This window comes from Lathyrus oleraceus, chromosome 1, assembly GCF_024323335.1.
Source record: "Lathyrus oleraceus cultivar Zhongwan6 chromosome 1, CAAS_Psat_ZW6_1.0, whole genome shotgun sequence".
Lineage (NCBI taxonomy): Eukaryota > Viridiplantae > Streptophyta > Magnoliopsida > Fabales > Fabaceae > Lathyrus > Lathyrus oleraceus.
In genome coordinates this window covers 863,457-890,007 of record NC_066579.1, presented here as the reverse complement: position 1 = coordinate 890,007, position 26,551 = coordinate 863,457, and the positions used below count along the sequence as shown (strand labels likewise).

The following is a 26,551-nucleotide window of genomic DNA, read 5'->3' as shown; positions in this document are numbered from 1 at the left end:
CTTTCAGAGTTTTCTCCTTACCATAGGACTATCCTATACCTTGCAACAAGGGATTTACGCCTCATGAACATCTAATGGTCCGCATTCTGTGGGTGAAAGATAGCGAAGTTGTTATTAATGTCGCAATTTCAGACCAGAAGTTTCAAATACAATTTAAATACTCTCTATTAGTTCATTTATTGACGTGAGCGTCAAAGTGCTAACTTACAAGTACACTCCTGCTCTGCCGCTTACAAGTACACTCCGGCTCCGCCGCATTGGAAGCTCTTATCCACTGTATTTTCCATATATATATATATATATATATATATATATATATATATATATATATATATATATATATATATATATGAATTGATATGGATTCCCTCCCGCCAGCTTCACTCTCACGCGCGCGAACTAATTTCATTTCCTGTCTGTACGAATGACGGAGGAGATGGAAGAGCAACCCAAAATCCAGCGACTCAGCGAGTCGGTGGTTAACCGAATCGCCGCCGGCGAGGTCATTCAGCGTCCCGTCTCCGCCGTCAAGGAGCTCGTCGAGAACAGCCTTGACGCCGGATCCACTTCCATAAACCTTTCCATCAAAGACGGCGGCCTCAAACTCATTCAAGTCTCCGACGACGGTCACGGCATCCGGTACGAGGATCTTCCGATATTATGCGAGCGGCACACGACCTCCAAGTTATCTGCGTTTGAGGACTTGCAGAGCATCAAGTCCATGGGGTTTAGGGGAGAAGCTCTCGCTAGCATGACCTATGTTGCTCACGTAACCGTCACTACCATTACCAAAGGCCAATTGCATGGTTACAGGTTATTCTCTCTTTCAATCATGTATAATAAGACATTGTTTGGATGAACAATTAAATTAAGCGCTTAAAAACATAATCACTTATGCTTATGTATAAGTTATTTCTATAATAGATACAATGGAATCGAAAACGGCTTCTAGACCAGCTTTAAGCTGTTTTCATATAGATTATAAGGGAGAGTTTTTGAAAATAAGCTGGAAACAGCATTTGCAAGTATCATAAGTTGTTTTCATAAGCTCTTGTAAATAGTCTCACATGTTTCTACGTCAATAGATAAAGGACCTGTTTGGATAAACAACTTATTTGCAGCTTATAGTAAAGATGCTTATCAAAATAAACGCCTATGAATAAGTTCACATAAGCTATTTTTATGACAAAATATTAAATGAATTTAAATTGTTTTTATACATGTTATAAGTTATTTCCATTAGCTATCTTGAAGAATTTATAAAAATGAGTTAGAAAAAGTTTATGAAAAATGTCATAAGCTGTTTTAATTAAGTCTCCAAACAGTGTCACAAATCTTATGGCAATAGATATGCTTGAATAATGTGTTTGATTATGATGATATTGAGTATTGATTAATGATTTTAGTTTTGTTTACTATGGTTTAGAGTATCCTATAGAGATGGCGTCATGGAGCATGAACCTAGACCGTGTGCTGCTGTAAAAGGAACACAAATAATGGTATACTATATTATCTTTATATTATATATTGTCATTAATGTTTGATTTTAATTATTGGTCTATATAATAAAGCAAAGTAGAAGTTTATTAGGATATTGTATGTTGATTACTAATTGTTATAAATGCTAGGATTTTTTTGGAACTAAGCTGTACTTAAGTGCTCATGCTCTTCTAAATAAGCAATTGAGATAAGATTAATCGTCAATTCTAGGTGGCGAGTAATTTGGTTCTTGAAATTTTCGAATCTCGATCACATTTGTTCTTTTAGATTAGTCAGTTCAGTTCCTGATAATGTGATCGAGGAAATTTTCATTTTAAGGATCTTTTTGAAGTTTTGTTAAGATCTGAGAATTGTCTGACTTTTACAATATCAGGGATTAATTTAGTGATTCACTCAATTTGGAATTAAATTTTGAATTTAAATGATTGAGGTTCTCGTGCCTACCTGCACTTGTGCTGTCAGGTTGAGAATCTATTCTATAACATGGCTGCAAGGAAGAAGACACTACAAAATTCTTCAGACGATTACTCAAAGATAGTAGACGTTGTCAGTCGGTTTGCGATTCATCATACTAATGTCAGTTTCTCTTGCAGAAAGGTTGGTTTTTGTATCTTGAAAGATAAAACTAAGCTTATTTACCAATACATTCTTATCGCCACATGTGTTGTGAGTTATATATGTTAATTAATTTTCGTTGACCATTTGCGACTACTGTTACTATCAGCACGGAGCTGTTAAAGCAGATGTTCACACCATGGCCACATCTTCAAGGCTTGATTCCATCAGAACAGTTTATGGGGTCTCAGCTGCTCGCAATCTGGTTGAAGTTGAAGCTTCAGACAATGATCCGTCTTCTTCAGTTTTTGAGATGAGTGGTTATGCGTCTAATGCTAACTATGCTGCCAAGAAAATCACTATGGTGCTTTTCATCAATGGTATACATTAGCTATATAAAACATCAAAGCGAGCTATTCTGCTCAAGTACTTAATTTTATTTACTTGAATTTTTTCATTGAAGAATGTTTAATATTTAATCTGAAATCTGAAAGCTAATGACTAATTCTTTACACATTCTCATGAAAGTTTTCTTCTCTATTTTCCTCAGATAGACTGGTTGAGTGGTCTGCGTTGAAGCGAGCTATAGAAATTGTTTATGCAGCTACACTACCTAAAGCATCTAAGCCTTTTATATATATTTCAATTGTTTTACCACCTGAGAATATTGATGTCAATGTGCATCCAACAAAAAGAGAGGTACGAGCGTAATCAAGAATATGATTGTGTATAGTGCACATTCTTTATTTGTTATAATTATTTATGAAGTCACTTTCTTGCCCAAACAAAGTTCCATGTAGCCGGCAATGTCGTTTATCTTTTATGATGTTGTCAAGTTGGTACGAGCGTAATCAAGAATATGATTGTGTATAGAGCACATTCTTTATTTGTTATAATTATTTATGAAGTCACTTTCTTGCCCAAACAAAGTTCCATGTAGCCGGCAATGTCGTTTATCTTTTATGATGTTGTCAAGTTGGTTAACCATTTCTTTTTTACTTTCTTTTTCATTTGTTGTAATTTTGAACAGATTTTTGGTTTAGTCTTTTCTCAACATAATTACTCATATTTTATACTGGTTTAGTGACAATTTTTTCTCCTGACTTGTATTATTATTTATTTATTTATTCATTAATTTATGTTGCAAGACAATGAATAAAGCTTTAGGTAGTCTTTGTTTTCTGATATATCATGTCATGAACCAACTCTCCCAAGAGCTTAGTCTGTTATACAAAGGCTCATGAATGGGTTTATATCAAACATCCTCTCTTGCAAGAACCCTCTATGCTTGAAGCGTAGACAACAAATAGGCCCATTTTTTTCCAAAAGCATCCACCGGCCCACTTTACCTTGTTATGAAATTTGACTTTTTACAGGTTGGACAAAGACACAATCTAGAGTGATAGTTGTTAAACAAGCTAGGGAACAATCTTATTTAAAAAATTGTGTGGATAAAAGTTCTATTACCAAGGGATTGATACCATGTTACCCTACTATGTAACTAGCATTGAGTTTAAGCATTTGTTAAAATTGTAAACACTACATTTATTAGTTATTTCTTCTTTGTTATGGAAAACAGTGTGTTTGTTTGCATATAGGTGAGCCTCTTAAATCAGGAAGTTATCATTGAGAAGATACAATCGGTGATTGAATCAACATTGAGAAGTTCCAATGAAACACGGACATTTCAAGATCAAGTATGTTTACACCATAATGCTCAACACTTTCTATTTTTTTAGTATATAGTTAGAAATAGTTGCTGATTTTGAGTATATTGCTTTTTCCTTCTTGAATTGGATGCATGGATAAAAAAGGCAGGTGCGAAATTGTTTTTTTACAAACTGGCAGTGAGTGAACTTTTCCTTGAACTGTTTGCAAATCAACTTTTACAATTTCCACGATTTTCCTTTCACCAAACTTTCATCACTAGTGCTTACTCGATTCGACACCATGGATGTACAGTGTAGTCTCTTTTTAGAAGCCTTGATAATGATTAGAATGCAAAACCATTTTCAACTTCACTATTGCAGCTTGCACTATAGCAATATAATTAGTTGAGTCAAACACAAGTGCAGATTCTGCTTTTTTTCTTCATGTTTTATTAAATCACAGTCTTATGTAGTACTTGTATTTTCTGTGTATTGTCTCATACTTGTGGCAGACAGCTGGACAATCTTCTATTTCTCATACTAATAAGAGCAAGGAGGATAATCTCAGCCCTACCCCACCGGGTATGGGAAATGTTCCTGTCATTTTGTATTGCATACCTTATGTTTGTTTTCGGTTTATACTCCTAATGTGTTTCATCTTTTATCGATGATAGGCTCAAGAGCACCGAAAGTGCCAGTGAATAAGTTCATTAGAACAGATTCATTAGATCCTGCAGGAAGATTACATGCCTACATGCAAGTTAGGCCTAGTGGACAACTAGAAAAGAATGTCACGTTGAGTGCAGTAAGGTGACTGATTTTTTTCTTGTACATTTTTGTATCTAACAAGATAATATTCATTTTTAAATTGATTTTCATATGCACAAATTGCACTTTGCTGTAACTTCTTACTTCTTTCAGCATGTTTAAGCTTCTCTATGCCCTTTTATTTTTATTGTCTGCTATTGAAACTTCTTGTGCTCTTCACGCACTTTATGCATCTCAACATTTTTTTTATACTGATCCATGCAATTATTATCATTCTTAAGCATAGAATCTACAAGTTATACAAACTATATAAACTTGAAGCAAACAAACCATTTAAGCAAAAATAGAAATGGGAGAGGTACAATACAGAAGAATTGAAAACGGTCAGAAATCTGAATTGCTTTATTCCATATATCTCAAGAATATTTACAGAGTACAGGTTTGCGTATGCTAGGAAAGACAACCGCATAATCTATCAATCAATCTATTGATTAGTAAATTGATTCTAATGAACTCCTAGCCCAATGAGCTAATAAAGTAAACAGTATATATATATATATATATATTATATATATATATATATATAATATATATATATATATATATATATATATATATATATATATATATATATATATATATATATATATATATTCAACTGTACACTTTAACTAAAAGAACAACTAAATTATTAAACTAATTTCTTCCCCTTATTTGGGAGATTGGGTTATATTTGATGTTTAACTAGTAGACTTATGCTGGGACTCATGTATAGTGTCATCCTTTTAGAATTAGTTGGTTATTTCTAAATATTTGTGATAAATAATTATTATTTGACTGTATTCATGTTTTATTTTGTGCACTCAATTGCGCTAGTAATACGTAAATATTGGACTCCTATGTAATTATTGGAGTGTATGAATTTGGAATTTTATTTGTACATTGTCAGGTCCTCAGTTAGACAAAGAAGGAACCTAAAAGATTCTATAGAACTCACTAGCGTAGAAGAGCTTCTTGAAGAGATCAATAAGACCTATGACCCTGGTATGCTTCTAGATTAATCATAATGATGACTATTGATGCGGCATGTGACCATTAATCTCTACTCTGTTATAAGATAATCCTTTTCCTAGTTTCCTATAATTAGTTTCAGTTTTGGTTCGTGTTAAGAGTCCCAAATTGGATGAGATATGACTTGAATAGGAGTTTAGAATTGGGAGGCATCCCTCACCATACAAACCAGTTTTGTAGGTTTGAGTTAGACCCTACCTAAATTCTAAGAGTTCTCTTTTGATGTTTCGAGTTAGTTAGTTTCATAGTTGTTGAAGTTATGGGTTTTATAATAAAACTTTGAATATGATGATGATGTAATATTATTGATGACGATTTAATACTAGTTTGATACAAAAGACTAAGCGCCAACCCCTATTCATTGGGATAATACTTAAGAAATATGGACAATAATCTTAAGAGATACTCTAAGATTAATCCTAAGAGATAAACTAAGATGCTCTAATATAAACCCAAGATATTATAAGGTATTTTCTTATGTTCTGAAAATAGTTTCCCTTTTTATGTTGGCTTACTACTAGTTTCCATATTATTATGCATTCTATTTAAAACCTTTGAGGTCTTATTGTTTGTGATCAGTCTGAAACAAATATTTTCTGGTTCAAGGTCAAATCTCTCCTTCCGCTGCACCAACTCTGTTCTGTGATGTAGGTTGATTTGGAAAATGTTATTAACAAAGATCTACCTTGTAGGAATGTTGGACATTGTAAAGCACTGCACATATGTTGGAATGGCAGATGATGTTTTTGCTTTGCTTCAGCATAAAACTCATCTTTATCTTGCAAATGTTGTAAACTTGAGGTAGGCATTTTGCTTTTGTTAATTTATTCTGTTATTGACAGTTTTTGTTATTAATAAGGAAGTTAACGAGGTTAACAGGCCTGTCAGTATTCAGACTCCAGACTCAATGAGCTCTTATATGATGGAGCATGTTTGTGACATAAATATCTTTTGCCATCTATCTAATTGCTTTTGAAAATTGATCATTGTCAGTCTGTCCTTATTTCATTTGCAGCAAAGAGCTTATGTATCAGCAAGTTTTGAGCCGTTTTGGTCATTTCAATGCCATCCAGCTTAGTGATCCAGCCCCCGTGAAAGACTTGATTATATTGGCACTGAAGGAAGAGGATTTAGATTCAGAAAGTAATGACGATGACACATTTAAAGAGAAGATTGCAGAAGTAATCTCACTTTGGCTTTTTATTACTTCTAGTTTGTTGAAATAGTAATTATGTGTGTCCAACTTAGGCTACACTCACCTCCATTTATAGTAGCATATCGAATAATACAATAAAAGCTAATTGATATGATTTACTGATTCTAATTCTAATAATAAATAGGGTGATGCTAAGGCACTTGTTAGGAATCAAAAAAAGAAAGTTACGTTGAAAATAACATTTTTTTAGACTTTTAAAGAATTGATTACGCAATTTCCTAGACGTTATTACTATATTTAATTCCTTAAGTGCCGGTGCCCCTTACACTTCCACAATTTACGATTTTACTTCCCCATTCCGATTTTGATTGACCAAAATAAGATTACGCGTCTACTCAATCGTTGAGGGAAAGCATAGTCACAATCGTGGGATTTGACAATTTGAATTGGGATTTTAACTACCATGGCTTTTGGAGACGAGTCTCATCAAAGAAGGCGCAGCTGGTTGAATCACAATTGGATGCAAGGAGAAACACTCTGATGGAAAAGAGAATAACTGGATGAATTACAGTGAACATACACAACTTGACATAAGCAGGACAGAAATGTTGACTGGCAGAGAGTGAATGACAGCAGAAGAAATTCTAAACACGTAGAAAGGATGGCACGGCAGAGAATTTGAAGACATGCCAAAAGCAAGGCACGACAGAAATTGAAGACATGCCAAAAGGATGACAGCAGTAGAGAGCTGGGCGGCACGTGGCTGCAACGATGATGGTGTAGTTTAGGTGGCTGGATTGATGACAAGACAACAGTATGATCACGGCGGTGACTGGTGATAATGCCGGAGAAAGGTCCACCGGAGAAAAGATGTGTAGTTGGGAAACGAAAAACCTGAAGAGGGTCGTTGTAAAGAAGTAATTGACTGTTTGGGAGGCTGACAGAAAAAAGATGCAGAAGCGCTTGAAAAATATGGAAAACTTGCCGGAAAACTTTTTTGGTGGCTGCAACTTGCCGCCGGAAGCTGCTACAATGAACCCCACGAGTCACATGATCGAATTCTGCTCTGATACCATGTTAAATTTGGGATTCGTGTGTCTAAATCAGACTACACTCACTTCTATTTATAATAGCATACAGAATAAATACAATAAATGTGGATTGATATGATTTGCTAATTCTGATCTTATTAGTAATTATTAGGATTTGATCTTCAAACATAATTTTATGAATAGTATATATCTCCAGTAATTGTAGCTTTTGTTTACCCTGTAGTTTAGGATAGTGATAAATAAACCCTTATTCATTTAGTTAGTTAGATTAGGTTGTGTGTTATTGCAGACCCTTGAAATTTTGCAGAGTTCTAGCTCCAGTGTTTCTCATTGAGAATATAGGTCCTTTAGAGGTCAAAAAGTATGTAATAACTTAGGATCAATGGATATCAAATGAACACTGCACAACTGGTAGTTATTAGTTGGAGTGTCAAATGCTTCTTCATACCATCTCAGAAATGGGGTGCTTCAACCTCACCTCATGTGACAACCTGAGGCACCTCAGACCGTCTGATGCACCATCCTCAGATTTGGCACCTCAAAGCTCAAACTGTCACATCAACTACTTTTAATTATGTTGGTCTCACTATAAAAAAATTATTTTACATCTATCTTCAGATGACTACTCCGGCTCCTTTAGAATTTAAATTTAATGGTGGACTATTTAATGCAATTCGATTGCTAATGTCAATGTTGGAAATTTAACATCTTGGACATGCATATTTTCATTTGATACTTTGTTTTTGTATCTTCCTTTATGCATATTTATGGGTATCTTTTTTCCTATTTTCCAGATGAACACAGATCTGCTGAAAGAAAAGGCTGCAATGCTGGAGGAGTATTTTGGCATTAATATTGATGATCATGGAAATATCTGTAGACTTCCTGTGATACTTGATCAGTATACTCCTGACATGGATCGCATCCCTGAGTTCGTGCTTAGTTTAGGCAATGATGTTAGTCATAAAACTCTATCTTCCATCTCTTAAGCTGTTTATGGAGAATTCTCCGCAAATTTGTTTTCCTCATGTAAATGTCTGTCATGTTGGTAATATTATCAGCTATTTATATGTTGCCTGAATTCAGTTTTGCTCCAAAATGATAAATACTGTCACACCATCTGCACGCTGTCTCTGCATCCTGATTACACTTTTTGGGAGCAAACATCTTTTTAATCTAGCTGTTATTCCATTAGAGTTTTTGCCAACCAAACATTTAAGTGCATGCCTTTTGCTAATTCTGAACAGGCAGTGTTTTCCGTTCACATTTTTTTCTTCAGATGTTGAAAACTGTGGTATGCATTTTGATGATAGGTTGATTGGGAAGATGAAAGGAACTGCATTCAGGCAGTTTCAGCTGCTCTAGGAAGTTTCTATGCTCTGCATCCACCGTTGTTGCCCAATCCATCTGGTGAGGGAATGCTTTTCTACAAGAAGAGGAAACTGTTCGACACTTGTGCTCCGGAGAATACCTGTGATATTACTGGTATGGACTTTATGCTTGTCACTTTCTAGATCACCCGCACTCATATATGTGCATACATATCCACACTCATCATTATCATTGAAATACATACACTCTCAATGTAGAGAAAAATAATAACCTACCTAACTAGGTTTTGTGGGAGATAAGTTTTGGAACTATTCTTATTAAGTTTTGGATGCGGTGTGTCACATTATAATTGCTGAGTTCATACGAACCTGCAGATGTTTTATGCTGTATCACAATATTTTGCTTCCACTCTATAGAACTCTCTTCACAATTACATCCGCCTCTTCATTTATCAATTCTATTTTTCTTATAACTTAAACAAAATGGAAAACAAAAATATTAGGAACAGAACACACATTGTTCACTCTCAATGCTTTTCAACCTTGTACTCAGCATATTGCATATATTTTTTTTTCCGATACTGCATGCTGTGATTTAATGCTCATTTACCATGTTTGTTGGATTGTAAAAGCTTGAACAATTCAACTTGATTCAAATTTTCATCACAAAACCTACAAACTTGTTGGTTCTTAATTGGGAAAGATCTATGGAAACTTTTATTGAGAAAACTTCATCAGGGGATGTTCTAAAATAGACTATTCTTCCATTAAAGTTTTTGATGAATGTTACTTGGTTATGAAGGAAGTGAATTTTGTTTTCAGAGAGTGATGTTATTGACAACAATGTTGAACAAGAACTACTTTCTGAAGCTGAAACAGCATGGGCCCAGCGTGAATGGTCAGTACAACATGTGCTTTTTCCGTCCTTGAGACTTTTTTTCAAACCACCTGCTTCTATGGCTACTAATGGAACATTTGTTAAGGTAATGTGTGTGATTCTATTCGAGAAAAAAATGCTTTTGCTATTAGTTTGATTATAAAATTTTAATTATAGGCCAGGTTCAATTATATTATTGATGATTACCAATGCTACTTCAAAATTTCAAATTGAGCCAGCGAAGTTTTGTGTCTAAATTTTATATGAAACATCAAATAATCTAGCCTCTTGTTTTTAAATTTTCTATGAAACATCAAATAATCTAGCACCGGATCAATTACCAATCTCTTACTTTTTCCTATGCTTGGCATGAGCCACTAAGCTAAGAGTTACTGATTTTATTTTTAATATAATCTTAGTGAAGTAGAGTGAGGAAACATGCAAGTTTTCATTTTCTCCTTTCTATTTTTTTACAGGTTGCTTCATTGGAAAAGCTATACAAGATTTTTGAAAGATGCTAGCCAACCAAGTTGGTTTTGTGAAACTACAAACTTTTATTGCTCACACATGTGAATATGTATCTACTATCTATAAACTAGATTCAAGTGCCTTCTAGAGAATTTTTTGACCTAGTGATCCTTCATGTTTTTTGTTAAGCAGTTCCAAATGTATAGGCATCATTTCAGTTGGTTCATGGAAAATTGATGAATTTAGTATATCATAGTATGTGATGATGAATTTCAGTTGGTTCATGGAAAGTTGATGAATTTAGTATCTCATACATAGTATGTGATGATGAATTTCAGTTGGTTTCAGGAAAAGTTGATGAATTTAGCATGATTTAAGTAATTGTATTAGGCTTCAAACTACATGGACTGGAATTATAGGGGGAGAAACTTTTCCCATTTCCAAAACACTTGAGAAGCCCACAGTTTTATCTTCATTTACGTATAATATGTTTTTTCAAATACTTAGGGTCCGTTTGAAAAGGTTTTAAAAAACAGTTTTATGATTTTTTAAAATTGAAAAACAAAAAATTTGTTTAATACATTTGTTTCTCAAAACTATTTCTAAAAACGCTTTCAAAATTCAGTGTTTTAAAATCTAAAAAACTGAAACTATCAAAATATGTTTTGATTTTCAATTTTCAGTTTTACTTTTTAATTTTCAATTGAGGTAAGTTGGAAAAAAAATACGGTTTCATTAATCGGATTATAATAATTACTTGCAATATTTTTTAATTTGTAATATTTCACTTTCAATCTATTGTTAATCCTTATATATTGTTAATGAAAATTAAAATTCTCACTCAATTATTCTCTCTAATTAATCTTCATTAAGTGAATAGTATATTTTTATACATTAAATGAATTGCGTATATATATTCAAACCAACACTTAAATATAACTTTTATACATTAAGTGAATTGTATATTTTATTATTAATTATTAAAAATATTTTAATAAACTTAAATGTATATTAGTTGAATTTTAATATTTTCAAAAAATATATCACAATTATTTTTATTTAGTAAAATAGATTTTTAAAATATAGATTTTTAAAATATAGATTATTAAAAAAACAGTTTTTACAAATTATACTATCAAACATATTTTTTCATTTTTTAATTTTTAAAACAGTTTTCAAAAATTGAATAACTAAATAAATTCTTTTTATTTTATTTTCTCAAAAACAAATTTACAAAATAGATTTGTAAAACAGATTTTAAAAACTAAAATTAAGAAGAGATCCAAAGAGGGCCCTTATTCTTTTTCCTATAGGATACTAATAATAAACTTCAGTATACAAGTAAAATAAAGATTACTTTAATTTAAATATTAAAGAAAATTATGGATTTCAGCTTTTGAAATTTGGAGGGAAGGGAAGAATGACATTTAAAACTATAAAGAAAATTTTGATGTTTTTAATTTTTTTTATATATAAAATGATATAAGAATATTTTTCATTAATATATTTTTAATTTTTGAAATTCTATCTTAACATAAATTATATCTAAATAATTTGTCTAAATTAAAAAAAAATCCAAACATCTTCTGTAATAGAATATTTTTTTCTTTAAATTAGGAAAATTACTCTATCAAAATAGTTCTATTATTTTCACCTAATACTTTTTTTAACCATCGAAACCTCTTCCTAACTTTGAAACAAAATTTACTTCCCAACTTTCAAACAAAAATTTAGAAGATTGGATTTTTTTTTCTATCCTAAAAAAAATATATTTTTAAATAGTGGAATTGACTTTTTTGTTATTAGTTATTTGTATTGAAATTTACAGAAGAAAAAAAACTACAATTTTGATGGTTTTTAAATTTTAATTTTTCCATTTTAAAAACTAGTCTTTTGGTTTAAGAATGTTACATCATTTTTAGTTGGTTCTCCTCCAAATTAAAACTAGTCTTTTGGTTTAAGAATTTTATATCATTTTTAGTTGGTTGTCTTCCAAATTTACATGCATAATATTGATGATTAGGATATAAAATTTAATTTTAATTTACTATTTAATTTTATAGGAGAAGGGAAGAAATATTTAAAAATCATATTTTTTTTTATCTTTTTAGCACTTTCATCTCAGAAGATCCGTTTGAAACAATCCATTATTATATCCTTTACTTTAGGATTTGACATGTGGATTCTATGGATTTTATCCCATTTATCAAGAAAAGAGCCTTGCTTACGATAGAGGATTGAAGTGAATTATAATGGTATAAAAATTTATAGAAAAAAAAAAAAGAAATCTATAATTTCAATGAAAACAGAAGAAAAAAACATGCAATTTTAATGAAAATATAAGAAAAAACCCTACAATTTTAATAAAAATAGAAAGGTTTAAATGCATTTTGATTCTCTATTTTGATACTTTTTAACCTTTAGTCCTTAAAATTTAAAAATTAGGTTTTTGATCTCTGAATTTTAAAAGTTAGATATAGTTAATTCCTTTCTAGATTTGCATATGCAACATTGATAATTAGATACAAATTTTAATTTTAATAACGTGATAATAATAATTAGGATAATTTATTATTTAATATTTTTTATATAATAAATTAATAATTTCAATTAAATTTTTTAAAATATTTATTTAGAAAATATTAAATGTAAAATTAAAAAAAAAAATCTTGGACCGAATCCAAAGGATCCCATGAAATTAAATAGAGCTAATATGTTATATTAACCTCAAACAAAATGCAACTCAAATAACATGAGATTTTATTATATAAAGTTGTTCGGTACAAGAGAATCACCGTATGTCAATTTGCACTTTATTCTCTTTTTATTTGAGTGTGAAGACATATATATGTCATTCCTGCCACCCACAGATATCACCACAACAAAACATATCAAAACAACTAACAAATATCAAGTTTGTTCCTTCTAACATGTAGGAACTCAAGCATTAGTATTTATTGTCTATATTAAATTTTTTGAAAGAATTCCCCAATGAAAAGATCATCCGCTGATTTAAAAACCTTCTATTCTCCTAATGTTCTTGTATAACATTTATCTTCTTATCCAAGTTCTTCCTCCAACGGGAGAATTGTTATAAGAATTGGCTCTCTCTAGTTCTTTTTAAACATCTTTTCAATGCAGTGTAGAAATCCAATATTTGTAAACTATTTTTATAATATTTTTTTACTAAATCAAATCGTTGATGATATTTTCATATGTCTTTCTTGCATTCCCACATTTCTGACTATCATCATTTGACATATTTAAATCTATTGCAAATGGTAGAAAAATTCATCTTAAGTAGTCTTTAAAAAATATATTATTACCATAATTTTAGAAGAAAAAATATAAGTTTGACAAAATCTTACTGTCTCAGTGGTAAATAGGGCCTTTACAATAAACATTAGCTCGATAGCAAGTAAACTTTGGTTTTCTTCGTTCAAATACAGCAATACGTTCTGAAAAACATGTTCCATTGTATCTTTTCCTCTTAGGTATTGAAGTCAAGCTTAGACATAACCATGGCATCTTGCTCAATCACTCTTACCGAAAAGTTTTCTCTTCTAAAAAGTTTAGTTTTTATATAGTTTTGATAAAGACAACAAAATGAAGAGGATTTCTTAATGAACCTTATATGTTTCTCAGCCACCATGTAAAAATTCTAAAATGCCCCCAGATTTCGGTGATGCATCTCCGAATGCACCCAATCCTGATTGAACATTAGAATATTCTAGAGATGCATCTCCGTAATAATGTCGGATATACATCTCCGTAATGTATCAGCACAAAATGAATCCTAATTGATTTCTTATTTACGTGTATTCAGATGAAGATTTATTGTTGTTATGTGACACAATATAAACCCTAAAATCGATATACAAATAATGACGTACATAAGTCCAGATGGTTCAAAAATGACATATATAAATAAAAGACCAACAAATGACAAAAAAGTCGATAACAACAATAAAGTAGTATGATGTTAAAATATAATACAATTCATAGTATTGATATTATATACTAATGCACTACTGTGTATGTCGAACTACATTGCATCTGCCTCCTCGGCCATCAGTCCCCCCGTCCTTCGGCGCTGTCTCTGATACATCAATGCCCCTCGTGCCTCCGTCATGATGGCATTTATAACCTGCCTCACATCAGACCCATCAAGGAAGATACCTTTGTCAATGTCTGCTTGCGCAATCTCCACAATGTGACGACATCTAGGCAAGACATCCTCAGCATGATCTAACTGTGTCTGTTCCTCTTATAGTATCTCCCGATGAGCTGGTCTTGACGAATCTCATGGAGTAGCATGCACCACGTACAAATGTGACACCCTAAAGAACCATCTGATATACCCTTCGACGTAGTTCTAGTCGCCCAGGTACCAAATTACTCTCATAATAATCAAACATGTCATCTATCTGTCTACATGTCAAAACAAGAGGAGTAAAGACAACAGGGTGTCTGGGAATGGTCTGAGTGTAGTCAAACTGCCGCATGACGCGGTCTGACAGATGAGGAGTAGTGAGACGCAATCTGTATGCCAACCATTCAAAGTATAACACTATCTCGTCAAATGGTCGCGTATGACGGTGACCAACATAGCTATTGAGATGCATGTCCTCGACAACCTAATGGTCAAGATACACTCTGAAAGGCTCAGTCGCCCGGTTCCATCTGAGCGAGAAAAAAGTAGTAACATACGACATATCCTCAGTGTAAGTGTCAAGACTCGCCCAACCGAAGATGCGCGGGAAGTGCTGAAGGATCCAAGCCTGGAAATGAAAACTTTGGAACACATGAATTATTAGTAATGACTTTGCAAAAATGAAATGAAAATGGCAGAAATGTTAAAAGACCGATAATTATTACCGTCGGTAGTGTGATGTTGCCGCTGAACTGCTTCGTCTTTCACATACAACCCTCTCTCAACATCGAGTAGAGGTAGACCAAACAAGCAACCCCCCAGTTGTATTCATTGATCCGCTTGAAATCCTGGAAGTACTGTAGATAGACGACATCTATATAAGTGACACTCTTGTCTATAAAAACCGCAGTGTCAACCAAATATAGCAAGTATGCTCTCATAGCATGCGCTTTGTGGAGTGTCACATGTTGGTCATCATCTGTAGCTTGATGTGCTCTTTGGATCTCCTATGTATATACCTTTTTCAGGTATTCAAATCTAGCATGAACCCTTCATGGTCTTATCCAACTCCTCATTCGCCTCCCTTGGGTCAGCCCTAGATAGTTTACCATCACCTCGAGTGCCTCGTCTTTGGTAATCCTCTCATGATCTAGGAGTCTCCCTTTAATCAGAAGATATAGCAAACACGAGACATCGTCGAGTATGATAAACATCTCACCAAGTGGGAGATGAAATGACGAGGTCTCCCGTGATTGACTATAGTATAACCGATCATGCACAAGTCCTTCAGGCCAAATAAGGACAAAACTACCTGAAACCAATCCTCATTCAGCTGAGACAAACTAGTAATCTTATGCACGTGGTTAATAAACTTTTGCGTATCACTCTCTTGAAAAAATAAAAAATCAATGTCAGACATTTTTCAATTAAAATTAACGTAAATAAAAAAGAATGAATCCAATTAATGCTACTTTTTCGTACCAGATATGTTTGATAGTATGGTATGTGTATAGAGGTAGTAATGACAAATCTACAGGTCTCCTCCAAATGCCTCTGGTTCAACATTCGCATCAGTCTCATCCTTCAGAGGTGGCACTGGGATCAACAACCTAACCATCTGGTACCTCCGGTACCATTGGTGACTCAGGTACCTCAGACGCCTGACTAAGTGAAACCTGACGCATGTTGGAGGATTGAGGGATAAATGTGTCGGTTCGTGAAACTCGTCTCCTACGGAAAAAAGATAATGGAGAAGCATGAGGAGAAGCATGAACCCTAGAAGTAGATGACTCTGCATAGTCAGAGGGACCATGAGCATCTAAAACCTGCTGACTCTTCTCCCATCGCATTGATGCGTATTGTGCAACCCTCGCATGTCTTAAATTTTTTTATTTTTTATTTGTAGTTTTGAAAATTAAGAAAAGAAAAAAATAATATATTTTTCATTGACGACAAATTTATAATATTATGCATCTTTAAAATAATTATTAAAAATAATGCAATCAAATACTTTTTTTTTAAAAGGAGAAATTTTATATGCAATACTTTAGGTGTAATTTTTGAATTTTTTTTCAAAATAACCAAATTTTTCAAAAAAAAATCGAAAATAACCAATTTTTCAAAAAAAAATACCAAAATAACCAAGTTTGTAAAGGGTGCACCAAATGAATTGGCGCACCCCCAAGTTTGTAAGAGGAGGCGCCAGAAGCATTGGCGCACATGCATTGGGCCTCATGAGGAGGCGCCAATGCTTGTGGCGCCTGCATTGGCCCTCATGAGGAGGCGCCAATGCCTCTGGCGCCTGAGTGTGTTTTGTATGGTGGGCGCCAATTCAACTGGCGCCCACGTGTTTTATCGAATAGATGTTCCGTCTCTATAAATACCACGCCTTGCATACAATTATTTTCACTCAAATTCATCTCCTAGTCTAGTTCAAACATCAATTTCAATTTTCTTTGTTTCAACAATGTCTACATACATTCAGAAACGAAATGTTGATGTAATATTTTCTGCCGTTGCGGTTCTGATACAGGTTCGGCTTTGGAACACAGATACGTTTGAACGTCTTAATCGGACGTTGTACAGTTGGTTAGAGGGAGAAATTGGAGAGGGTGAACAGATTAGAAGAATACAATGACTTGTGTCCACGTTCAACCAACACGGAGAAGTGCGCGAATGGGTGGATATTAAGACCAACCAAGACGCTCGTAGGATGATGCATTACATGTTCAAAATTGTTTTGATGGTTGTAATCGCATAGTTTTTGTATTCTAGTTGTTTTAATTGTTTGTGCTATTTTTTATGAACAGCTGTCTTTTCGTCACAGACGTCTACTATGAAGCAAATTTAGTTTTCCATATATTGCAACAGAGGTACTTTGAAATAAATTTAGTTTTCCATATATAGCAACAGAGGTACATCTGAATTTATCTGGTTGTGCTCGTTCCAACACTAGGACAATTATTACGATTGTGACCTGGTTGACGACATGAACTACATAGCCTAACCATTTTGTTCGCCGTATCCATTTCGGTTCAAATCCGGGTGCTGTTAGGGCGACCATTTTTCTTCCTTCGCATAACTTCGTTGTGCCAGACGATGTCCCCTTGATATTCTGGCTAATAATCCTCTTTTGCCACTACCGAAAAACTAATTTTATAAACATTTGAAAGGCTGGCGACTTTGTAAACTTCAGATAGCAAAGAGGATGGATCCCTTCGAACGTTTGAGCACGCCGCAATGACATGGGAGCAGGGGGTACGAAAGGCTTGGAACCTTCCGTGGTCGCACCAACCTCTATCTAGTTCGACTTTGTATTTTCCCATCGGCATGCCCTCATTGCGATCCATGGACTCGACAACACTAAACCAACCTTTAGTTCGATCAAATACCGTAACCACGTGTGTGTTTGCTTTGGCAGCTTCATGTCTGATGAATTTCATTGAAGCATCACTGAACAACTGTCCAGATTGCAACACTGGACTCCATTTTGAGCGTCTGGTTTCAAACAATGCCCCTAGCCTGAAATATGCAGCTTGCACCAAAGCAGTTATCGGTAGGTTACGGATGCCTTTGAAGATAGAGTTCATTGATTCCACAAGATTTGTTGTCATGTGGCCCCAACGCTGACCGTTGTCGTATGCCCTAGTCCACTTCTCCAACGGAATACTATTGATCCACCGAACTGCATCTTCGTTCGACAATCTTATTTCCTCGCGGTAGTGTTTGAAAGAAGGTTCTGATAATGCGTAACTTGCATTGACAACCTTCTTACGCAACGTCTTATCTTTGATTTCCCGCATGAAATTCTGAGCAATATGTCTAATCCAAAACACATGCGTCGAAGGAGGATTTTGCCAGCTATTGTCAATGTTATTATATGCACTGATGATTGAGGGGTGTCTATCAGAGATCAAACACAAGTTAGGCTGAGGTGCAACATGCAATCAGATATTTCTTAGGAAAAAACTCCATCCCTCAGCAGTCTCCCCTTCAACTAGGGCAAAGGCGATCAGAAAAATATTGTTGTTCCCATCTTGTGCCACTGCCATCAGTAACGTTCCTTTGTATTTTCCATGCAACCATGTATCATCAATTTGTATAATTGGTTTACAGAAAGAAAAACCTATGATACATGGTTGATACGCCCAAAATAGACGGTGAAATATTTTATTTCCAACATCACACATACCATCTGGTGTATATGCGGGCAATGTTTCCATCTTGAAAATTGTCCCGGGAGCATAGTATTTTAGAGCCAACAGATATTTTGGAAGTTGTTTGTAAGATTCCTCCCAATTGCCAAACATTTTTTCAACAGCTTTTGTTCTAGCTATCCATGCCTTCCTATATGATGGAGTGTACTCGTACTCTGCCCTAATATGCGAGATTATTGTACTCACCTTTAACGACGGATTATCGCCAATGACAGACAATATTTCATCGCATATTAGTTGAGAGCTTAATTTACGATGATCCTGCATTGGGTTTGTTAGCATGCATGTGTGATCTGGACCCATTAATCCAATCTCCCAAGACTCGCTCCTCTTCTGGTACGAAGCTGACAACCTAAAAAGGCAGTGCTCATTCGGACAATAAACTTTATACCTCTATGCGTCGGTTCTGTCTACTCTAAAATCTGCTGATAGTTGTATGTGGAATTTCTTAATGGCTTTTACACATTCCTCTTTTGTGCGAAATATGTCTCCTTGTTTCAGAGTTCCTTGCATTTGCACATAAGGATTGTACCATACATCTGCCAGGTTCATCTGAACCCAAATTTAACCTTGTCATGTGTTGGGGTGGGCAATATACATGACTTGCTGCTATTGGCTCCTCTTCCTCTTCAGCGTTCACCATCGAATCAACCATGATCTCAGGTTCCTCTTCTTCATCGTTTGGAACATTCACCTCAGCTTGTTCGTCATCAGTCTCACAAAACACTTGTGACTGATCAATGTACTGAGACTCCTGTTGTTGATATGGTTATATATACAACTCTATATAGTTGTAACCGGATTATTCGTGACTGTCAAACATATGTTGAACATCATCATCATCTGGAATCTTCTTCTGATAAAATTTTACCTGGTTTTCTGCAAACCAAACCGGATTTTTATAGATGATCTGACCCATATTATTGCACTGCAATTTCTTTTCTATTCTTTGTTTCAAATGTGAAAAATTTGATCGTTGGTTTATTGTAAACCGAGTCACCTCTGTGTTTCGAAAACAAAAACCGAACAATTGATGATCAAATATTTCACCTTCGACATGTGCACTGATCGTGTAATGTTGTGTGGAAGACATTGTGTTGAAATATTAAATATGTAGATAGTTTGAATGGAATTGAAACTGAATGCATTGCTAAGTTGTTCAACTGCACATCATAAATAGGTTGGTCATTGGTAAGTTGGTCATTGCATTGATAACTTGGTAATTGTCTGTTCAGACTTGACCATGCATACAGTTGAAGGAATCCAGCACGCAGAGAAAAGATTGAAAAGAATACATAAGCGCACGGGAATCAAAGAATCTCTGACCTCTGTGCCATAAGATTCCAACCTAGGCGCCCACTCCCTAGGCGCCATAAAGTAACTGAGGCGCCAAAGGGTTGGGCGCCTCTTCACAAAACAACACTTAGGCGCCACTATGAAGGCCGCCCCTTCCAATTGCCCTACACTAAGGCGCCAAGAGGAAGGGCGCCTCTTTCTTGAATGTGAGAAATCACATGTAGGCGCCAAACTCAAGGGCTCCTCTTCCCTTGCATGTGCTTTGTTCACATGCGCCAAGAAGATTCCTCACATGCTAACTTTCTCTTCCATGCTGAATTTTGTCATTCTCTTGTCTCCTCTTGCCTTTCCATGCAACCAATCACACTCTTTTTAGGTTCCAAACCTACTCACTCATTCATCTATAAATAGTCTCTCATATCAACAGTATCAAATCATCTTCATCAATACTCAAGTATTTTCTTCTTCCACATTTCTTTCATCTACCAAACTCAAGCTTTGCAAATTTAAATCATGTCTTTGTTGACTATGGGCGATGAACACAGAGGCATAATCAAGAATATCTCGGCATTTGTATGTTATCTCTCTCTTTTTAGTTTCTATTTTTGGATTACTTCTAATACATATCTTCTTTGTGTTATACCTTTGTAATCTCTCTCTTTTTAGTTTCTATTTTTGGATTACTTCTAATGCATATCTTCTTTGTTTTATACCTTTGTAATCTCTCTCTTTTTAGTTTCTATTTTTGGATTACTTCTAATACATATCTTCTTTGTGTTATACCTTTGTAATCTCTCTCTCTTTTTAGTTTCTATTTTTGGATTACTTCTAATACATATCTTCTTTGTGTTACACCTTTGTAATCTCTCTCTTTTTAGTTTCTATTTTTGGATTACTTTTTATAGATGTGTGTTTGTTGAGTGTGTATTTCTTCTTCTAATTGTATTTTCTTATTTTTTTTGTTATTAGGATCCGAAGCAGTTTAGATGCTGTGTACATGAATATGTATCACACAATCCTTTAATAGAACCATATATTAGAGGATGTGGATTTGGAAATCTACTAAACATTGTTTCGTACTCGGTGGACTACAAGTTCATTTTGGCTTTGTTGGAGAGGTGGAGACCCGAGACCCACACATTTCACCTTCCGATTGGTGAGTGTACCGTCACACTTGAGGACGTGTACATGTTGTTGGGTCTCCGTATAGACGGAAAGGCAGTGAATGTGCAAGTTAACCAAGACAAAAATATATGCAATGAATTATTGGGTGCCCCTTTGTTAGACGACGAAACTGAGAGAGACACATCCGGTCAAGCAAGGGGGCAAGGTATAAATTTAAAATATCTTAAACAATATTATGCCAGTATAGTATTGTCCGACGATTCAACAGAGTATGAGAAAATAATAAAAGCTCGGTGTTATATTATGATTTTATTTGGTAACTTTTTGTTTTCAGAAAGTATAGGTAATTCTGTGAATATAATGTATTTACCTTTATTACGCAACATTAATAAGGTAAACACTTATAGTTGGGGTTCAGCTGTGCTGGCCCATCTATATAGTGCGATGTGTAGAACTGCAAAAAAGAATACATGTACTTTTTTTCATGTGCTTATTTGCTTCAAGCTTGGGGGTGGTCTAGAATGTCGTCGCTCGCCCCGATAAATGAGCGTCCATTCGTGTTCCCCTTTACAACCAAGTAAGTCTAACACTTTACAATTCACCATTTAGTTAATTATATTTATTATTTAAATTAACAGTAAATAATATTTTTCACTTCTTTTTATTATCTTAGGTGGTCAGTAAGGGGAATGAACTACAATAGGTGTCTGAAACACGCTATTGTAGTCTATCGAAATCTATTGGACCACATTGGACATGATGATGTAATACTCCTACCAAACTATATTTTAATTTAAAAATACTTCTCAAATTATTTTCCATCTAACGATTTGGTTTTTCTTCCAGTTTGTTTGGAGGCCATATATGGGTCTGAATCATGATGTGAACCATGACGATGTTACAGTTTGAACAGCGAAGACACCGATTATCCGATTCACTACAGTTGAAATGCACCAAAGTGACCGGGTCAAACTGCAGTTCAGAATGCTACAACATATTCCAGAATCTCCCACGTGTTTGGGGAATTGGCATTAAAAAAGGGTCGATGAACAGTGGGATTATTCTTACTGGAGAGACTTTGCAAAAGACATGTGTCGTCAATGGAGGAATCGACGACAACACATCTTGAACGAACCAGTCATCCAAGGTGCAAGACCGACTCAACAATATATGGCATGGTTTAGGTCTGTAACAACTCAACAATTTGTATCTGAGCCACGGTATTTGATGGATCTGCGCCAACTTGCTTCGTCATCGTATGCCCCACATCAATTCACCACCCAACACCAATGTGAACCCACCCAACACCAATGTGAACCCACCCAACACCAACAACCAACCACACAACATCAACCGATCACATACACACAACAACCACACACTCAACATCGCAACGTGTTCATGCCAACCACCCAACAACCAACCATCCAACGTCGCAATCCATTCATACCACCCACCCAAACACAAAACCAAGAATCAAACCCCCCAACCACAACCGTCTATAGCCCAGATGATTCATATGGGTCACGTCATCGTAGCCCCCCCATCAATGAACAACCAACCACTATTTAACTATAGTACGCCCCAGGAATCATTGCTTCGTTTTCAAGATGACTCAATGACCCAATTTGGACAACTACCCTAATTCACCCAATCCCAACGCCCTAACTACGATGACATGGGCACCGAACTCCATTACGGAAGCGTCATTGGCCAGAGCCCCTCCGGATATTAGGAGCAAATGATGACACATCTGTCAAATACCGCCGGAACTTCCAACCAACCATCGCTCGATCAGATCAGCACCCAAATACCACAAGCACCTCAAGAAAATCGTGGGAGACCTCAGAGACAAACTAACGCACCGGGATGTGGAACTGGAGGACGTTATAATCGGGCGGGTCATTAGGTTTTTGGTCTTTCCAATGTAACCAATTATTATATATTTAATGAATTAATTTTTTTTCATTATTATTTCTTATGTATTAAATAATAAATATTAAATATTAAAAATAAAAATATTTAAAAAAATTAAATAACTATAAAAATTAAAATAAAAAAAAAATATTATAAGGGTGTGTATGCGCCAGATGAATTGACGCATACACCCACCACACAAAAGACACTCAGGCGCCAGAGGCATTGGCGCCTCCGCATAGACTGGCGCCTCCTCATAGAGGGTTAATGCAGGTGCCACAAACATTGGGGCCTCCTCATGAGGCCCAATGCATGTGCGTCAATGCTTCTGGCGCCTCCTCTTACTGGTATGGGGGTGCGCCAATTCGTCTGGCGCATCCTCTACCAAACTTGGTTATTTTAGTATATTTTTTTAAAAATTGATTATTTTCGATTTTTTTAAAAAAAAATTGATTATTTTGAATAAAATTTCGTAATTTTTACTATTTTTCAATGAAAATATGACAAGTATTTAAATATCATTTAGGGAGAGAGAAAAGAGGAAATTATATATTATCATATTTTCATTGAAAAATAGTAAAAACCACACTTAAAAATTATATCTAAGTTTTCTTCTTTTTAAAATTGATTTCTAAAACTTTTTTTTTAAATAAGAAATTAAAACTCATTCTAATAAACCCTAATTATTCAACCTTAAATCCCAAAAACAATGTTGTGGTAGAACCCATAATTTTAATAAAAATTGATAATTGTCATAAATTTGAAGATAGACCAAGTGAACTAAACAATCAAAGGAGAATCAACCCTAGAATTCTTCAAAGTTAAAAATAAAGAAAAGTGATTTGGAAGGAACAGAAGCAATAAATATTCACTTAGTCTCGTTTAATACTCACTTAGTCCCATTTAGTTTAACTTGATCAACATTTTTTTAAAGTAAAACACCTAGTCCAGGACATCACACCGTGATTGATTGTGCATCTCGATCGTATTGCAACTATGATCATATTGCAACTATGATTCTCTTGACAGAGCTAATTTGAAGATTAATCAATCTCTACAGTTGCATGAAGAGGATATTCAATTTATATAAAAAAAATATGAATCACTCAGGTGTTAGGCAACATACTTTTCTTCGGATTTTTTTAGAACTTAACTAATAAAGTCAGGTTTCCATGCTCACATCATTTTATGCTTTGTCTAGGTAACTTAATGCAAAAAAATGAACATACTTATATAGCCAGCAACATGTAAGAACTATCGTAATTGAGAAAGATAAACTTTGATATTTCTTTTGGCTCTACAAGATATTTGAAATTTAAAGAGCTTTTGGATTTACCTCTTGCTAAATCCAATATTTGAAACCGTTCCGAAGCTTGTCTATCTTATGTACAAAACAGGGTATACTATAGTCAATTTTCACACGAGGGATGTAAATGCAACAATATCTCATTTCACTACTTTACTCATGAACCTCCATGACGGTTGTAAAGAACTGATCTATACAGGGTAGCAACATGTAGGAAGAAGATTAGCGCAATTAGAACATCGTCCAAGAGACCAACCACTCCCAATATTCCTGCAGAAAAAACAGAAGAAAACTCTAACATGAACAATTTCACAGATTAAACAAAATGCAAAGATATAACAAGTAATTGAAATCATTCATCAATATGCTTAGTTACACTACCTTCTGGAATGATGTCAATCGGGCTGAAGATGTATATGACACTCAGTATCATCTGTATAAAAAGAGACAAAGTCAGTGCCAGGATTCACACTACAAATGTGTTGCATCAAAAACAAAAATCACTTTTTGCTGTATCTTAACACATAAATCATCATTTAAACTAAAATCGGTTTTACAAAATCAATTCAGCTAGTCATTGGTTCTGTGATGACAAATATTGATTCTGAGTGAATTGATTCTAAAAACTTAATTTCGATTATAGCATATTTTGTTTAGCTTTTCACCAATCAAGCTCACGTTCAAATGCCACCCTGCCGTGATTTTCTAGAAGCTCCAAAAGGTAGCTTCTGTGTAAACGTGAAAAGCTACCGTGATTTTTTAAAATTCAACGTTAAACCAAACATACTATAAGAATAAGTTGAAGGTCAGGTGATCTATAATTGGATACATTCGTGCAAAAGTGATTTGAACAATAAATTACGGTGTTAAAATCACATTTAGACTCAAACTACAAATTATAAATCCTAACTTTGAATAGAATCAATTCTGAAGACAATAGTAATTCTACTTTAGCGAAACCAAACATGCAAAACTCAATTTTCCACTTCTAAAATCCCTAAGTAGCACCGACACATCTGGAAAAAAAAGTGACAGAGTCAGTGTCCAAATCAGAAACTTGTGATTACATTACATTTATTTATTTATTTATTTTCCAATTAATACTAATCTCGACGTGTCAACGTGTTTCCCGTGTCCGTGCTTCATAGCCCTAAATCTAATCGATTTTGTTTCATTCAATTTCAAATCAAGACATGAATTTGAACACAATCAACAACAATAATCAATTAAACAGTTGAGTAAGGAAGAAAACTAACCGAAAGGAAAACCCTAGCTCTGATAACAAGAGGAAGCGAATTATTAGGGTTAACAAAATCCCTAAAAAGCCTCTTCAAAAGAAACGGAAGATCAAGGATTCTCTGAGCAATAGGAGCATTCGATTGCTGACCAAAAGTCCGGTTATAAATCTGAATCTCCGACAGAATTTGCGGCGAATCGTTGTTTATGTCATTCGTCGGAACCAGGAGGGTAATCGGTCGACGACAGAGCGGACATTTGCACGGTTGAATGCCGGAAGTGTGACGCCAAACAAGGAGTATACAGTTAGCGCAAAACCAGTGGGAGCAATTTGCTTGACATGGGATTTGGAAGTTTCCATGGCAGATTGAACATAGATCGTTTGGTGGTGGATGTGGACCTTGTTCTGCCATTTTTCTCTCTTGGGTGCTGTCGGTGATGATGGGTTTTCTAGGAATTTTTGAATCTTATCCTTTGCTTTGTTTGATGGAAATGGGAAGGAAAGAAAGTGAGAGAAGAAGTAGACAGAAAGTCTATTCGGTCGTTTCATTTTAATCTCGTAATTAAAAAGAAATCATTAATTATTGTTCGGAAAATGATTAGTTAAAAAATTATAATTGATGAGATTAATTAATATACATCGATAGTGTAAAAATTGTTTACACAGTCATTTAATCATTGGTTTATTTAAAATATTTAATTTTTATTTTAAACACTTAAAAAGTAATCAAACAAATGATTGTGATGCATTGACCGTGTAATTTTTACACTAAAAATGCATAACAATTAAGCTCTATTAACAAAATCAAAATGAATTCCAAAATTAGTGTTAAATGAAAAAAAGATCATTAAAGTTAGATATAACAAGACACAA

General features: G+C 34.4%; 2 protein-coding genes across 3 annotated transcripts; one reads left to right on the top strand and one right to left on the bottom strand.

Moving 5' to 3' along the window:
- The first annotated feature begins 364 nt into the window (after positions 1-364).
- On the top strand, positions 365-10,738 carry LOC127093173 (DNA mismatch repair protein MLH1). 2 transcript variants are annotated; one of them, XM_051032394.1, is made up of 16 exons: positions 365-813; positions 1,427-1,499; positions 1,963-2,097; positions 2,225-2,435; positions 2,606-2,754; positions 3,654-3,752; positions 3,870-3,902; positions 4,217-4,286; positions 4,379-4,514; positions 5,422-5,516; positions 6,236-6,344; positions 6,559-6,724; positions 8,546-8,707; positions 9,065-9,236; positions 9,905-10,065; positions 10,436-10,738. In XM_051032394.1, the coding sequence occupies exons 1-16, from the start codon at positions 425-427 to the stop codon at positions 10,478-10,480; spliced, it is 2,205 nt and encodes a 734-aa protein (XP_050888351.1). In that variant the 5' UTR covers positions 365-424; the 3' UTR covers positions 10,481-10,738. The 2 variants fall into 2 exon arrangements, with proteins under 2 accessions (XP_050888351.1, XP_050888813.1); XM_051032856.1 differs by lacking the exon at positions 3,870-3,902.
- Positions 10,739-24,395: 13,657 nt separating this feature from the next.
- LOC127092286 (uncharacterized) lies at positions 24,396-26,224 on the bottom strand. The gene is made up of 3 exons (XM_051031452.1): positions 25,698-26,224; positions 24,823-24,874; positions 24,396-24,711 (listed from the first exon to the last, which is right to left on the bottom strand). Exons 1-3 carry the CDS (start codon positions 26,088-26,090, stop codon positions 24,599-24,601), a joined length of 558 nt encoding a protein of 185 aa, XP_050887409.1. The 5' UTR covers positions 26,091-26,224; the 3' UTR covers positions 24,396-24,598.
- Positions 26,225-26,551: the final 327 nt, after the last annotated feature.